The sequence below is a fragment of the Colias philodice genome, chromosome 25 (assembly GCF_061535455.1).
Source record: "Colias philodice isolate Cphi_HAF_F1 chromosome 25, ilColPhil1 Martin Lab GWU primary, whole genome shotgun sequence".
Lineage (NCBI taxonomy): Eukaryota > Metazoa > Arthropoda > Insecta > Lepidoptera > Pieridae > Colias > Colias philodice.
The window spans coordinates 8,686,755-8,699,608 of NC_143110.1; the positions used below are offsets into that span (position 1 = coordinate 8,686,755).

At 35.3% G+C, this 12,854-nt stretch overlaps 1 protein-coding gene across 3 annotated transcripts in view; it reads right to left on the reverse strand.

The window, feature by feature from the left end:
* Window positions 1-565: 565 nt before the first annotated feature.
* Window positions 566-12,854, reverse strand: part of LOC149477567 (terminal nucleotidyltransferase 4B-like) — a 40,135-nt gene continuing 27,846 nt past the window's right edge. Inside the window, exons 5-11 of one of the 3 annotated variants that reach the window (XM_089710984.1) lie at window positions 9,417-9,704; window positions 9,007-9,111; window positions 8,278-8,505; window positions 6,857-7,106; window positions 4,480-6,392; window positions 3,379-4,435; window positions 566-2,900 (exon numbers count right to left, since the gene is read on the reverse strand). In XM_089710984.1, coding sequence (XP_089567110.1) covers window positions 6,190-6,392; window positions 6,857-7,106; window positions 8,278-8,505; window positions 9,007-9,111; window positions 9,417-9,704 — 1,074 coding nt within the window. In that variant the 3' untranslated portion in view covers window positions 566-2,900; window positions 3,379-4,435; window positions 4,480-6,189. Of the gene's footprint in view, window positions 2,910-3,378; window positions 6,393-6,856; window positions 7,107-8,277; window positions 8,506-9,006; window positions 9,112-9,416; window positions 9,705-12,854 lie in introns of all 3 variants that reach the window. The other 2 variants (XM_089710983.1, XM_089710982.1) reach the window with 2 other exon arrangements.

Sequence of the window (12,854 nt, forward strand, 5' to 3'; positions counted from 1 at the left end):
TTTATTATGTAGTGTAGCGTGTATGCTGAAGTTTTTCTAAATTTTGATGCATCATCACATCATATTATAATGTTCTTATTCTGTGATCGAATTGAACTATCAACTATATACCTACGGATTTATGTTTTATCCCACCGATCCATTTTACATGTGTCATTGTGGTTAGGTTAGGCCAAGGGTTAGGCAAATAAATTTCACCCTTGTGTATCTTTAGCTTATTAATTAAAATAAATAGGTCATAACTCATAGGAATGAAAATCAATTCAGTTCTCATCGACGTTCGTGTGAAAGTCACTTAGCAATTATTAGGTGACACTTCTAATATATGGCTCACTTATAACGGCATTATCTCGATATAAAAATGATGGTACTTTTATTTATTCGATGCCATTAAAATCGGCTAAGTTACGATGCCCCTTTTCACTTTTCATCATTTATTCATCTCTGAGATGTTTTGTTCGCAAGCTACTTGCTGAAGTTTTTGCTGTCTTTAAGCAGTCTAGGGTTTATACTTAGGAATAAGATACATAATATATTTAAGGCAAGGGATAAATAAAAAACAAAATTGCTTTTCCACTTCATACTCACTGTATGTCTTTATTAAATTTTTATATTTTTTTGTATTTTTTATAAATTTATTTAATTTAAAACGTTCTTTAATTCAAACTTTATATTAATATTAAATATTTGTATATCTCTAGTGTATTTACACACTATATACAAGCGTATGTACACTTAGCTATCCTTATGTACAAACGTTACATATTAACAACATACGAACACACATTCCGTTCCTTTTCATGTGATATACAAGGCCTACACTTCGCGCCACAAAAAAGTACCAACACAATTCATGACGGCCCGACACGCGCACACCGCTAGCTATAATTATTATATCATATATACCAGACCTTAAGCTATACATATAAGGCTATATCATTCCATCGTTTAAAAATTGTACTAAGCTGTAAAAATAACTTGTTTGATAAAAAATACAACCTTAATTCCCTTTATTACTTACACATTAATAAGCGCAGATTCTGTTTACATTTTAGAATAAGTATAACATTAGAGTCGCCCGATTTCTGTGGCAGGAAGTGCAACTTACGCGTACGGTAAATTTATTTGCACGGCTTACGACTTTCTTATTATTCACTATCTTTATTTTAAACTTGAATATTATTAAATTTATTCCGATTATTTCATAATATAAGGCATAAGGAGCACTTAGCATTCTCAGTTACATTGGCAATCGAATAATCGAGAATAAAGAATAACATCAAGGAATTAATCTATGTCGTATCAAACCAAGCATAGCCCGTAACAATAATTTAACGTTACATACAATCATACAAAAATCTTGTAGAACACATCGGATATACATAGTCAACTTTTCGAGTCCATAGTTTTTTTTTTGCTTTTTTTTCAAGCGAGATGCGTTTCCGAATCAAAAGGAATGTATCTATTGTATTGTTTGATATGTTATTATGTTACACTGTGAATAGCATCGTTTTCGATTATTGTATACGTTTATGAGAAAATATTGCAAGAGCATAGCTTATCCTTAGTAAAAATATGTTTTAAACATGGAGTGAATATTAGTACAAAATCTTCAATATTGTGTAAAATTACATCGCCGAGTTAATGTTTTCTTTCGATCACACATAATTATTGTAAAAGCAAGTAATTTATTGCTATTTTAATGTAAATTGGAATCTATGATCTAGTCTATGCAAAATAAAACCATTGGTCTATTGTCATTGAATCCACGTCTCTGATTGGTGGAATTTTACAACAAAGTCACGTGATTGGTTGAAACAAGTTTGACATCTGCAATCACGATTCCTATTGGTACATTACATCTATACCAAAATTGATTCAAAAGAAAACATTTTAAATCTATTTTCTTGTATATATTGCAATTTTTTTTTTGTTATCAGAATTTCATCCTATTCCCTCTTACATCAAATTATTTAGAGACAAAAGGACAAAACACTGATGTTATTATACGTTATTAATAATTATAACTATTGTAATTTTTACGGACTTGTCTTTTAAAATGAACATATGTTGTGTTCTATGATTATATTTTGCTTGTACGTGTAGTAAGTATAAATTTATAATATATTGACGAAAGCAGTTCATAAACTACTAAAACTTATTAGTTTCTGTATTAAAAATAAATTAAAATTGCCTGTTTTAATTTTGTCATTCAACATCTTAGCTGTCTTTACAAATTAAGATTTATAACATGGATTTTTTTTCACTTTTGTAAAATACAGAAGATCACTTCATTATAAAATTTGCATTATATTCATTCAATCTTCTCCGTCTAATTTTATGAATAAACCTTTTAGTGAAGTTTTATATACTTATAAAGATATTTATTTATTTATAGTTTTAACTATTTATGGAGATCATTCCTTTGAATAAAAGATTTTTCACAAAAAAGACAGAGTAAGAGAAACCTTTATCATTTTATACGATAGGTTTATTTGAAATACGAAATAATTCATTTCTCTTTTTGTTAGTAAGATTTTGACATTTGGTTTCTAGATGTTATGTCAAAATTCAACTAACTGAAAGAAAAACGAATCGTTTTGCACTATGTACGGAAACGAGACAAGTGTTTAAAATTGATAGTTCATAGACAAACATACAAAACAACTTATCATTACATTTATATCTACACAAAATATAAATCTATATATAAATTAAGTAATCACGTAGTAATTTCAAAATCACTAGAATCATCACGAATAAATTAACTACAAATTACAATATTTATATAATGATTCGTTTCGCAAAACGCTTTTTTTATTTATTATTATTATTGCTTTTTTTGGTGTTACAGTACTTAAGTCTTAGCATGTCCACGGCGGGTTAGCACGGGCCGAAGTCTAGGAAACCTACATGAAAGAAAGAAAGAAAGAAAGAAAAAAAGCTTTATTGCCAACAAAAAACTTAGACTATCTTAACTTAAAAGTAAACACAATATATTAGGCAATCGGAACAGACTCAGCCATGCTGTGGGCTAACACCCGAACAGCGCTGATTTTCAGTCTGCCCGCGTATTTTCCGAGGTCCTACATATTTTATATAAATACTAATTATAAAATTAAAAAAAAAAATTACATCCACAACTGTTCCTACCAATAAAAGTAAAAATTTATAAATACGTCTACATATTGTACATATAATATATGCATATAAATATTATAAAATAAACAACATAGATATAGATATTATACTTACATAGATATTAAAAATAATTCAGATAGATATGTATATGGATGGGAATATTTGTAATCAATAATTTGTTTTACCTGCGTGTTGATTCTGCTGTCTGTTTGTTCAAGAGTATCCTTTTGTATTTACACTTGAATGATACATGTTATTATATCGAGAACGTCACACTAATAATAAATTGGAATTTCATAATGTTACCTCTGCTATTTCATTTAAGAAATACGATTCATATTTAGTTATTTACTTTAAATATTTATCGTCAAAACTGAGTATAAAATACCATTATCATGATTAGTGCCACAATCTTCATTCGAGTTCAGAAACTTGTAACAATTTTTCATTAATTTCTGAACGCATACGTCTCTTTCTAACCCCGTACTAGCCCAAATTTTCTAATTGATTTTTTTTTCAATTTTTCCATTTTATAAAACCGATATCGTTATACCAATAATACGCCCTATATCTAGCAGCGCTAAGTTTGTTCAAAGCTAGTCCATGATTTCCACACAGTTACGACTTACCTAGGTTGCGTGCGTTTGGTGACTTTGGCCCAGGTTTAGGGCTTAAATAATATAATAATTTATACATTATTGCTATTCGAATATACATGTCAAGTTAATGGACATTTTTGATTTTTAAGAGTATTAAAAACATCATCTTGAGATATCTAGAATTTGGAAATTCACAAAAAGCGAAAGAGATTACCCGATCTCTAAATGTCTATTCTCGTAGTAATTTTTCAAAATCAAAGTCTTTTGTTGAAGTGATACTTCTTTAGACGTGTTGAGAGTAAAATTTCAAGGTCACCGTCACGTCATGGAATAAGGCGACGATTTTGGTATCTTTGAATCTCGCCAAAGAGGTTTCACTTGACTCGACACACACGTTTTATTTATACAAATTCATAAATCTTCACTTCCCATTTTTATAGGAAAATATCTATCCTAAAATACAAACCCTAGACCTGTGCCTAAGTCCCACCATCGCACAAGTCTTATATACAATATACACATGCACGGCTCTAACTTGTCCACTAAATATTGGCAGTGTTGAGTCACCCGGAACCACTAATACTTTCCACTATGTTATTTGAAGAATTTTAAATTTATGAGGGAATAACATACTTGGTATCAATTATTAGGAAAAATGTACATAGGTTATTATCGCGTGGCACGTCTAAATGAGGCTAATTTAGCCACATTTTACTTTAGTTGTCTCTTTTTTGCTCACGATAATTAAATCATGCCATCTCACTTTGACGTCTAAATCGAGTGTGTTTGTGTGCCGTTTTTGAAGATCAATCAACAATGATTTTCATAGTTTTATTTGCAGCCTAGGCATATTCAATCGAAATATATTATAATAATCTGCCTTAAACTTGAGTTATTAATCGGTAATTAACCCGATTTTAAAACACAATTTCTTTATGAAAAATGCTATATAATAGTCCGTTACTTTTATCATGCACTTAGACTTGGGATCAGGTAATCGTGTGTATCAGTAAAATATCAGCTTATAAGTGAACCTTACGTCATAAACTGTATTTCTAGGACATAGTCGAGTCTCTAGATACATCTACACACAATACTAATATAAAAGAAATTCTAGCTTATTATTTTTATATAAAAGTTTTAAATACATATATATGAACTTTTTTGGGATGCTGACTGTCTATTTTTCTAGACGATTGATTAAGATTTTAAACTCATTTAGTCGTATTTTCTTTCTTTTTATATCTCAACCATATTTCTTCATCAATATAATCATCAATATAAAAAATACTGTAAGCAGACTGTTATCCCATCATAAATTCAGTAAAATCGATTGATATTCACGTATATTTCGGTTAGCCCTTGTTCAATTAAAGACATTAATTATCCCCAATCTTATTTTGTTTGATTTTAATGTATTCCCGAACTAAATTTAGCATTTGAAATCACTTGAAACTTCATAATATTTTCAAGTTTAAAATATGCATATTAACAATCGATTGGGGCTGATACATGACGTCACACTAATATTTCTCAATATGCAATATTATGGTAACGTGTTTCACATCACGTCTAGTAAATTCGCGTACCAATTTTGACTTCACGTCTTTAACAGGAGACGCATCTATGCATTACGCAGCATAGTTTTTGTGTGATTATTAACTTTAGGAGTGCGTGTGACATCAAAGTATAATATAAAACATCGCACAGAGGCCTTTACATAGTGTGACGTCACATACCGCACATTATTTTACTAAGGGCATATAATTTTCGAGGAGAACGAGTGACTTGAAATCTATAATATAATATTTTTATATGTTTTATATGCGTCATAGCGTAGTCACATACATCGTACTTGCGACATCGAGTTAATTGTCATTTAACGATATTCGACTTATTATTATTTATTATATCCATGCGTAATTTATTATATCCATACACTTCGACGTATATATCACATATTCTGCGACGGCGTCCTTTCTGGAGAGCACGGCACTTGTTGACGAGACATGTATCTTTCAGCAGTGTGACGTCACGCGGCGCGACACTTGTGTGACGTCACACGCGCGCGAGGAGCTAGAGCACGTGTACCGTAACGGTGTCACATTACGAGTGACGGAAGTGCATGTATACGTTTCGCAGCGCTATAACGTCGGAGGCGTGAGGGACATGTGCACGCGCCCGCGGTGGTGTCATGTTGGTGTCGCAGCTCTCATGCACACATCCCACGTAGGTGCTGTGTCACGCACGCACCTCACTCCACCCACGCGTCGTATCATTAATGCCGTGTCACGCTGCGCGGCGTACGTGTCACATAGCCCACCGTGGCACTGCGTGACACGCACTTGTCCGATAGTGCCGTGTCACTCATGGCGCCGCGTTCCGTGTCACGCGCGCGCCCCGTACCTACGTGTCACTTGCGGCGGCGGGGCGCGCGCGCGCGGCGCCCTCATCGCGGCTGCGCGAGCTGGCGCCGCTTCTTGTGGCCGCGGTCGGCGCGGTAGCGCGGCGGCGAGTGGCGGCGCTGCTTCGAGCTGAACGCGCGCCCGCACCGCTTGTGCTCGCCCGCGGTACCCGCCCCGCTCGAGCTGTTCGTGCCGCCACCGCTAGAGCTGTTGTTGTTGTTGTTGTTGTACCGCGCTTGCATCACACCTGCCGGTTTAACGGATAATGTAGTACATGCTCTGAATGTTCTAGAGTAACAAAATTAGATCTAATGTGTTGTGTGAAAAAACATTTATTTATTCATATGGAGAACACACAGGTACAATTACAAACATAATAATATTACATTATCATGACACAAATGTGTGCAAGGTGCAATTTACATTTAAAAACCAAATGGTTTTTAAATATAAATTGCACCTTCGACGTCTCACTGTGTACATAATATTAACAACAACTGCAAGAATTTGATACTGTATATCAAAATGTTATGATTCAAGTCTGAATTATTCAACTCGATCATACGTTTCATAGACATCCATTAGATAAATAGGAAGTTGTATAAAACACTTCATTAAATTTACAAATTTATTTCAATTTGTACTAATATGAATTTGTTCGCAAATTATTTTTGCAACAGTTTTTTTTTAACATATAGCATAAAATCTCACCCGAGGGTATGTTATTGAAGTCGGAGTTGCTAGTAATATGATGTATGATGAGGCTCTGGTGCGCGGACACGCGGCGCGGCGTGGGCGACGAGCACTGCAGCGCGGACAGCGGCGGCGGGGACGTGCGTCGCGCATCACCCCCAACACCCCCCGCACCCCCAACACCCCCCACACCCCCAACACCTCCAACACCCCCCACGTCCGTGCTCTCGCCCTCCACGTCCGCGCCCGCTGACCCGTCCGACCAGTCCTGTAACAGACATAAATATGTGCATAAGTTAATCAAGTTGAAATATATCAATTATCAAACAATAGTGTTGTTTCATCGTTAAAATACTTTGTGTTTTTTAAAAGTGATTGCAAATAATAATTGCATTTAATAACAGTCAACTTAATCTTTACCTTTATGTTACTACACAAATAGACAACTTAATACCTTGTGGGCGGTAATTAAGAGTGGGTAGCATGTTGTGGATACGTGTAAACCATAGAAATCTAAATAACAAGACACATAGAAGTGCTATAATGTCATAATTCATATGAAAACCGCTGTCGCCAAAATCAACACATTTAAACCGACAGCTAAACAGTACACACAAGTAAACTATGTCTTTTATTGGACAGCTTGATTTTAGTGAAAACTAACTTAAATATTAAATTAAGCTTTTTAATATGTATCCTAACTTACGAATTTACGGTTTATTTTAGAATAACATCCCTAAGTATATGAGACGTTTTGTTTCTTTTTGTTCCAATACGAAAAAATTCGGCTTTTCTACAACAGAAGTTGTCAATTTTCAATAGATATAATAACTTTGAACATAAACTCATAGAAATAAGGTTGAAATTTGTGTTAAACGTGATAATAAGAATGGTAGACTGTGTCATTCATTGTTATTTCGATTACTATGGTGACACTCGTAATACTTGTAAATATTCTATAATTTTAAGGAAAAACGGCATTATTTCTAAAAAAGAAATATTTACCGATGAAATATTATTCCTTTATTAGTATAATTACAACTTGTGGAAGAATTTCCGCAATGGGATATGCTGAAACACACCATGTTTATACACATACGTCTCCAGAGCAACTGAACAGTGACGAACACGCTGGTGTTGTGAAAGTCACCTGAGTGGCGACAAGGTCACGCGCGCTTACGACTTCTAGTGTCTTGTTATTTAGATTTCTATGGTGTAAACAGATTATTCAATTTACAACACACGTATCTTTCATACACGCAATCCGACGGCCTTAGATTCACACCAAATTCAGCACATCGTGAATCAACAAGTTCGACGGCGCGGCTCGACTCCTCCGTGACAGAGCAGTTGCACACGCAGTTTACGAATGTCAGTGATGAGGCCGTAGCGGCCGCTCAGTACGCGTGCACGCGGTGGGTATAACGCCGTGCACTCACCGGCTCGCTGTCGCTGGGCTCGCGCGGCGCGGGCGGCGCGGCGGGCGGCGCGGGCGGCGCGGGCCGGTGCGGGAAGAAGTACGGCTCGAACGTGTCGCGCACCCAGCGGCGGTACTGCAGCACGTGGTCCGTCACGCGCACCACGCGCCCCAGCACGCTGTGCCGCAGCAGCAGCGCGCTGCCGCCCGCCACCGCCTGCTGCAGGATTATGTAGCCGTAGTCGAACGCCTGCAAACCAACGAGATACCCATCAATTTTGTTCACTAAATCTGCTCCCATGTGAAGTTTAATATAGAAAAAATATAAAGTGTCAAACAGCACAAAAAAAATAACTTTAATTAATTCATTCGAAATAATAAAAAGACGTGTGTGTGGCACTCGGGGACTGCCGTGGTAAAGCTATTGCATGCTATGCCTTCAAGCCACACCTCCGTGCCCGTCGGAGTGGGAAGCGTGAGGTTTTTCGTTACTAAATTTCTGGATTCAGTCCCCGCGCTCAAGGCCCGCGATAGAAGCTATGCAATAGCTTAAAAAAATGCAGAAAAAAAAATACAGTCAACATTTCAAAGAATCAAAAGTGGGATAATAATCAATATTTTCACTGTATCACTGATTTTCAAAAAAATCAAATAAAAACGCTAAGAAAATGTATTTTAAATTTCATCATAAAAAAAAAGATTTTAATAGCAAACTCAGTTTTACAATAAATACATATAACGTAATTCTCACCTGTTTAACCTGTATCGCGCCATAGCTAGACCGACCGATGTCGTTGCCCGGCGTCAGCGGGTCCTCGATACATAGCAACGATGGCCGGTGACCGTCGTTCATCTCCTGCAAACGTGACAAAATATTTATATATCCATTATTAAATTCTTAAAAGCTACAAACATAACATCCGGCTCGAAGGACCATTTGAAAAAGGAATAGATTAAGTTAAATACACAGACTAACTAGATATAGTTCCGTATAAGAAAAATAGTTGTGTGTTTTAATGAACTTAACTATTTTATGTACATATGAAAAGAAAAACATGTAAATGAAAAGGAAAAAGTTTAAGCACTAATATGTGTCGTGTGTGTAATTTAAATTGATTTTCAATGTTAATAAAATATATCATTTCACGTAAACAACATTACCTTCTGTATCTCATCCTTCGAAACATACGAGCCGCCATTCTTGACCCGTATCGCAGTCTTCACGTAGTTAAACTTCCTTCCATACAGCTCGAAGAACTCAATGAGCAGCACCCCCAGGTTATGTGGCTGTCTAAGCCTCTCTGGTCGAGGGTGCAGCTGCAGGAAGCTGATGCACATGAGGATGAGGGAGTAGGAGGAGATGCCTCCCGTGAACACTTCGTTCAGATCCCGCTGGAGTAGGAACTGCTTCAGCACCATGACTAGCCGCGAGAGCACGGGGTATTTTTCCTGTAGTTTGATTTGTTTGTGTCATTGATTGCGGTATTTTTTGTAGGGCTACTACCTTATTATCACAGCTATAATTTTATTGTATTATGGGCTTGTATTACAGGATTTCTCCATTATAATGTATTGACTATAAATGGAAAATGCCTATCTTATATATAAAAATGAATCGCAAAATGTGTTGGTAAGCGCATAACTCGAGAACGGCTGAACCGATTTCGATAATTCTTTTTTTATTATATTCCTTGAAGTACGAGGATGGTTCTTATGTAGAGAAAACGTAAATATGTACCACGGGCGAAGCCGGGGCGGACCGCTAGTTACTAATAAATTAAGCTATGTAGTTGTATGATAGAGTAAGTGAAGTAAGAAATACAGTTACTTTTAGTAACAAATTCCAGATGAAGATAATGTAAATTTTAAATGTTATCATTGTTGGTATTTAAACTTCAAAACTGCTAAAAATATCAAGCAATCAACATTCCTCGTCGTATTTCCTTTATATTTAAATACATCTAACATCAGAGACGGAAGCACATGTTTTATGTTTGTCTGTCCGTACGTCTGGAGCGTGATTCACGTCCTCAGACGGTTATTAGAGTGATGTAATGTTCCGATTGTATTTACTCGCTTACACAATCTTGATAAAGCGCCTGCTATGCCAAGGTCGAGCGGTCGAGGATTTCGACTACTGTCTCTCATAATTATTTATGATACTATAACGTCATTGAAGAAAGAGAGAAATTCCATAGTACTTTCTCTTTTACATTTTTCGAAATACATTTTCTATACGAAAAGTTCTTTTGTTGGTCTTAAGACTGATAAACTTCTTATCTTTTTACACAGTAAGAGGAAAGGATTAGGATGAACATTTACAATGAAGAATATTGACTAATTTTGTTTATAACGTGAAATTAGCAAGATATCGTACTCGACCCGACTTCGGCTCCAAAATTGAATGTTACTAAAGAAGGCACGCTTGTTAATTTTTATCACTAAGATATTATAATAGATATTATAGATATATTCATCAGTGGCGTGCCTAGGGTGTAAGGACTGGGCAAGCCCAAAGTTTTCAAAGTTTTTGCTGGGTACCCTTTTCTTGAATTAGAAACCTAAGGTACCTATACTGTGTAATTGCCGAATCAAATCTTCTAAATTTTCACGCGCGCCCGCTAACAGTTGAGTCAAAAGTTTATTATTAAAATCGATAAATTATATTAAACTGTAAGACATAATCTTAATATATGTATATAAATCTCGTGTCACAATGTTTGTCCTCAATGGACTCCTAAACCACTTAACCGATTATAATAAAATTCGCACACCATGTGTAGTTAGATCCAACTTGAGAGATAGGATAGGTTTTATCCCGGAAATCCCACGGGAAAGGGTACTGCGGGGTTTTCTCTGAAAACGCGGGCGAAGCCGCGGGCGGAAAGCTAGTATTATTAATAAAATTGAACAGATCATTTATATTCTAATAATTCAAAATGGCGATCTTCTGAAGGAAAGATTTTATAACATCGGAATCGGAAGAAAGTAGGTGATTGTTTTAGAATTCAATTACCTAACAACTTTCAATTATTGATAATTCAATAAGGCGTTCTTGGCCTTGTGTATTTCTTAAATACGTACCTATGAATTCGATTTAACGATGAGAAAGCACGCTCCGTGGAAAAACTACCTTATACCTACTAGCAGAAATCATAACTACCAAGTACCAAATGTGCAAGTTTCAACAGCTGGGGCTTCTAAGCAATTCTTATTCATGAAATCGATTAATTCGTAAACATATGTATTTTAATTAAAATTTAAGAAGAAAGAAAGAAAGAAAGAAAATACATTTATTTGTACCGATGCACATTAATTTACATAAAAAAATAAATAAAATTAACTTATAACTAGTTACAACGGCACAAAATGGATAATATCCACTCAGTGGTTTGAGAATCTAAGGACATATAAGACACTTAGATTCTCCACTGATTTTCAGTGGACACCACATTGACAACCTGACAGTGGCAGTGTACATATTATGAAAAATAAAAATAAAAGTAATTATGTATATAATATATAAGAATATAATATAGTAGATAGGAAACATATATATATTATAAAGAATTATTACTTACATAACAGACAATAATACATTCTACAAGAAGATACAATACTAATACGCGATACATCATAATTATAATTAACAAAAAACAACTACAAATAGAATTATCACCAGAGCCGTACCGAGTCACGTGTTTGGAGCCCCGACCTCAGAACCTTTTTGTAAGCAGAGCAAATGGGACTTCAGTTTGTTTTTGAAGCCCAATACATTGTTGCTATTGCGGATCGGTGGTGGCAAGTCATTCCAGCACTTAGAGACACTAAATTTAAAGCTACCCCTAAATGCTGCAGTTCTGTGGAGGGGCACTTCCATCAGTACATTCCTGTACCGTGTTGAGTGACTCGTGTTTGACTCCGACAACCACTTTAGCTTTTTGTACAAATAGGCTGGTACTTTGTACTTAACTACGTTAAATAAAAGTGTAGCTAGATGTATTTGCCGTCGATACTCCATCTTTAAAGTGTTACTGCTGTTCAAATACGGGGTGACATGGGCTCGTGGTGGAATATTGTGACAAAAGCGAGTGCAAGCATTTTGTACCCTCTGTATTATTTTTTTAGTTGATGCTAATAACCGGGGACCTATGACAGTGCTAGCATAATTAAATTTTGAGAGGATCAGCGATTCACATAATAGTTTTCGAACGTTTACATTAAGATAATTTCTTATTCTGTACAATAATTTAAGACGATAGAAACAATTTTTTGAAATATTAATTATGTGATTATGAAAACGTAAGGATTCGTCAAAGACTACACCTAAATTGCGTGCTTCCATAACCCTTTCTATTTGTTCTCCGCTTATTGACAAACATGGTTTTTGGCTTGCGATGGCATTAACTTGGCACCTGGTTCCTAAAATCATGTATTTACTTTTACTTGGGTTTAAAACGAGGCAGTTAGTTTTTGACCATGAAACAATATTATTTAGATCTTCTTGAAACTTTGTCAAGGCAACGTCCCTCTCACTCACTTTAAAAGAAATGTATAATTGTATGTCATCAGCATATATATGATATTTACAATGTTTTA